This window comes from Fragaria vesca, linkage group LG6 (assembly GCF_000184155.1).
Source record: "Fragaria vesca subsp. vesca linkage group LG6, FraVesHawaii_1.0, whole genome shotgun sequence".
NCBI lineage: Eukaryota > Viridiplantae > Streptophyta > Magnoliopsida > Rosales > Rosaceae > Fragaria > Fragaria vesca.
Window position 1 is genome coordinate 14,856,077 of NC_020496.1, and position 3,930 is coordinate 14,860,006.

The 3,930-nt window shown below is 35.8% G+C and overlaps 1 protein-coding gene across 1 annotated transcript; it reads right to left on the minus strand.

The window, feature by feature from the left end:
* Positions 1-997: 997 nt before the first annotated feature.
* LOC101314112 lies at positions 998-1,562 on the minus strand. Its single transcript, XM_004305369.1, has 2 exons — positions 1,346-1,562; positions 998-1,242 (listed from the first exon to the last, which is right to left on the minus strand). Exons 1-2 carry the CDS (start codon positions 1,560-1,562, stop codon positions 998-1,000), a joined length of 462 nt encoding a protein of 153 aa, XP_004305417.1.
* Positions 1,563-3,930: the final 2,368 nt, after the last annotated feature.

A 3,930-nucleotide genomic window follows, 5' to 3' on the forward strand; every position in this document is an offset into this window, starting at 1 on the left:
AAAACATTCAAGGAATTGAGGTTGCCAAAGAGATTTTCATGAAAAAAGAGAAGAAGAAAAGAGAAATCAAGCAATCGAGGTATGAAATAGATGTTTGCATGTAAAAAGAAAAAAAAATTAAAAGTGTGGGAGGTCTAGCGAGCGAATAAGAGGTATAATGAGTAAATTATTGAAATATATATGAATAACAAACCTAAGATTATTTTAGGAATTTGAAAGGAGGTTTAATAAGCAAATGCTTGTTTTTAAAAATGAAAGGGAGGTGTAAAGAGCCATAGAGGTATACTGAGGAAAACTGGAGGTCCCAATAGCCGCACTAATTGTATTATTCTTGAATGACTAAGTTGATTGTATTATGCAATTTATTTAATGAAATAAATGTCACCTATTTGTTATGAAATAAGAATAGTGAAATAATTTTATTTTATTGAAAGGAAACAAACAAAACACACATACAATATTATTAAAGTTAAATAAATAAAACACACACACAACATTATTCAAGTAAAAATAAAGATGATGAACTAAGGAGAACATCACTTTAACAAATGATTATGCAAATCATTTGTTAATATGAATTACCAATTCATCTCGCAACGCCTTGTGGAGATAAGCAGAACGTAATTGGAAGTTAGCATCTAAGAATGCCGGTAGGGTTTCTCTAGCCCTTAAAATTGATTCATGATGGATAACATTACCTTCATGATCCACCGTTCGTTCATATACGCTTGCCAATAATGGATGCAAATTCATATTCCTCAAATTAGTCCTCGTCAAACTCATCTTCCAAAATCATGTTATGAAGAATCATGCAACTTACCATGATAGTACACATGTCTTCTAGTTTGAACAAGTTAGCACCATGACGAAGTATGGCCTATCGAGTTTGAAGGATATCAAAACACTACTCAACGTCCTTACGGTAAGACTTTTGCATCTTGGTAAAGTGTGCCTCCTTGGCATATTTGGGTATGGATATTGCTTTGACAAATGTCTGTCACCTCGGGTATATTCCATCAATAAGGTAATATGGTACAGAGTATGTACTATCATTCACCTTATACGCGACCTCCAGAGCACTTCCGTTAATAACCCTTGCGAACATGTTGGATGCAACGTTAAGGTCGTTTTGAGCTCCTGGGTTACTGAAGAATCCATGCCAAACATGTGTGTCGTAGGATGCCACAGCTTCAAGAATAACAGTAGGGTACCCTTTACGACCTGAGAAAGCTTTGGACCACCCTTTTGGACAATTTTTCCACTTCCAGTGCATGCAATCAATGCTCCCAATCATACTGGGAAAACCAGGTTGTTCCCCTTTGTGTAGGAGCTCGAAGATACCAACCTTCATACAAATACTCAACTTGTGCACAAAATTTCTTAAGGCATTTCAAAGCTGTTGATGCTCCCATCCTGGTGACTTCATCACATTGATCAGCCCATGCACCATATACAAGCATTTGTAACGCACCTGTCATTTTTTGTTCCGAGAGCAATCCTAGCTTTCCGGTGGCATCTGGTTTTTGCTTCCAAAAATCGTCGAAATTGCAAAGGTCCACCATGATGCGATTGAATACTGGTTTTAGCATTCGACAACGCTGACGGAAAACCGTACGTTGTTGTACACTGGACGCTCGACAAAGTAATCCTCCATCATGTTAGCCCCTCTTGATTGCCTATGTGTTTCGACGTTAAGGGCATAACCAGGACATGAACCCGAGTCTGCATCTACATATGGTGATATTGGGCAACCAATGCAGCGGCTTGAGCATTGTTGGACCGAATCTACATAATGTGTAATTTATCTTCTTCATCTCTCGCTCTCAAATAATTTTTTATATGATCCATGAAAAATATGAGAAGTGAAATAGATGATAATATCTGAATCTAGAAGGAGGAGATGAAAATGAGATAAATGTGTGAATGTAGAATGAGTTTGAGGCTTATTTATTGACCTTTTTAAGAGACAAATTGTTATTGTCTACACGTGGCGTGTCGAGATTGATTTGAAATCCTATCTGAAATCGTCTCAATTATTTTTGAAGATAACGATATCTGAAGAGGACACGTGTCTTTCCCACATTTGTCTTTGATATATTATTGGTATTTTTTTAGTTTAATTTCTTTATATATATATATATATATATGTTACATGAGCATCTTGTGTATAAATAAATAATTATTGAATTCAATTATAAAGTAAAAGACAATAATTGTTTATCAATAAAAAAACATTGTTATTAAAAGGTGAATAGTAATTGGTTCTCGGATCGGTCTCGTTGTTGTATCATCGAATCAAGGACCAATGACCGATTTGGATGAATAGTTCATTAGCTCGGGTTGAGGATTGGTCCAACCCACCTAAAATGTGTGCATTTGCTCTTAGGTAGGCAAATCTGATCCCAAGCCACATGAGGTGTCTTAGCATCTTTTCCCCAGAAAAAAGTTCTCATCTCTTTTTCCGGTGCTTTAGAGATCTTAGAATGACACTTGAAGTAGGAAAGAACATGATTAGGAATAGCATAAGCATTGGACTTAAGTAAAATGGCCTTGCCTGCTCTAGAAAGTGTTGAGCTCTTCCAGCCACTAAGTCTTTTAGAAACCTTAATGAGAAGCACTCTAGCATTCTGGGGGTCTTTCCAAAAGACAATATTGTGTATTCTAATTAAGATATCTACCGATGGTAGTTTTATGCTATAAGCCAAGTAAATTTGAAATGTTCGTTTTCAAAGAAGCATGCGTCTTATCAAAAAAGCAGATGGAAAACTTATCTAGATTGATCTGTTGACTCAAGGAGGTAGCGAAATTCCTTAAGATATTATCAATATTACGAGCAGCCGTATTAGACGTCCTGCCAAAAATTAAACAATCATCAGCAAACAAAATATTAGAAATTCTAAACCCTTTTGGCGAAGAAAGAATTCCAACATAATTCTTAGGTTAATCAACAACCATGTTTAAATGTCTAATCAAAGGCTCCATACATAAAATAAAGATGTATGGAGATAAAGGATCTCATTGTCAATCTTAATCCCCGGAGGGGGAAAAGTTACCATAAGGCTAGTAAGCTTGAGCTGGTAGGTTTAAATATTATAAAATTATTCTACCACTTGTTAATTAATGTTTCAAAAAGGGAAAAATGTCATAACGGTACTTCGGACTAACGAGTTCAGATCCTGCACAAACATTGGTACATGACGTCGTTAACTCCGTCATTCAGGTTGTTCCTTGTTAGCTGACAATTTTTTTTTTTTTGATGGACAAATTTCATCCATTCATATGTTAATTAACTTATTTCTTTAAGCATTTTTTTGTTTTCCTAATTCTCCATCTATGGGGTTGAAATTTTCACTACAACGTGTGAACCACTGCCTAATGATACTGCGCATCAATAGAATGACGATTCATGGACTTTTTAAAGACAACTCATTACAAGGGAAAAAACCAATGAAACAACTAAAAATGTGACCTTGTCAAAAATCAGTAGCCTCCAATCAGTAGCCTCCATTGGCTACTACTGTTAACTGCTACGGACCTTGTCAAAACCTTGTTCTTCATGTAGGGATCCCAAACACTAAACATATTCATGAATGAAAAGAAAGAAATTCAATTTCTTTAGCTTTGATTCTCTGTCTGAATTCGAGAATAATCGTTTAGAAGTGGAAGTGATGGGGTTTGGGACTTAAGATGGTGAAATAGAGACAGGTGTTCCACGATCTCATTCCTCCTTAAGGTGTGCCTTCCAATAAGAATGGGAAAATGTTTCAACTTCAAAGCTCACCCCATACTTAAGCATCAAAATGATTCTAGAAACCAACAATGAAAACTACTTAAGCATACACCCTCAACGTTGTAACCAATCTAGGAAATAAAAATAAGAGAACAAAGAACAATTCTCTAACATTATTAGGAGCTCAACCAGAACGAAAC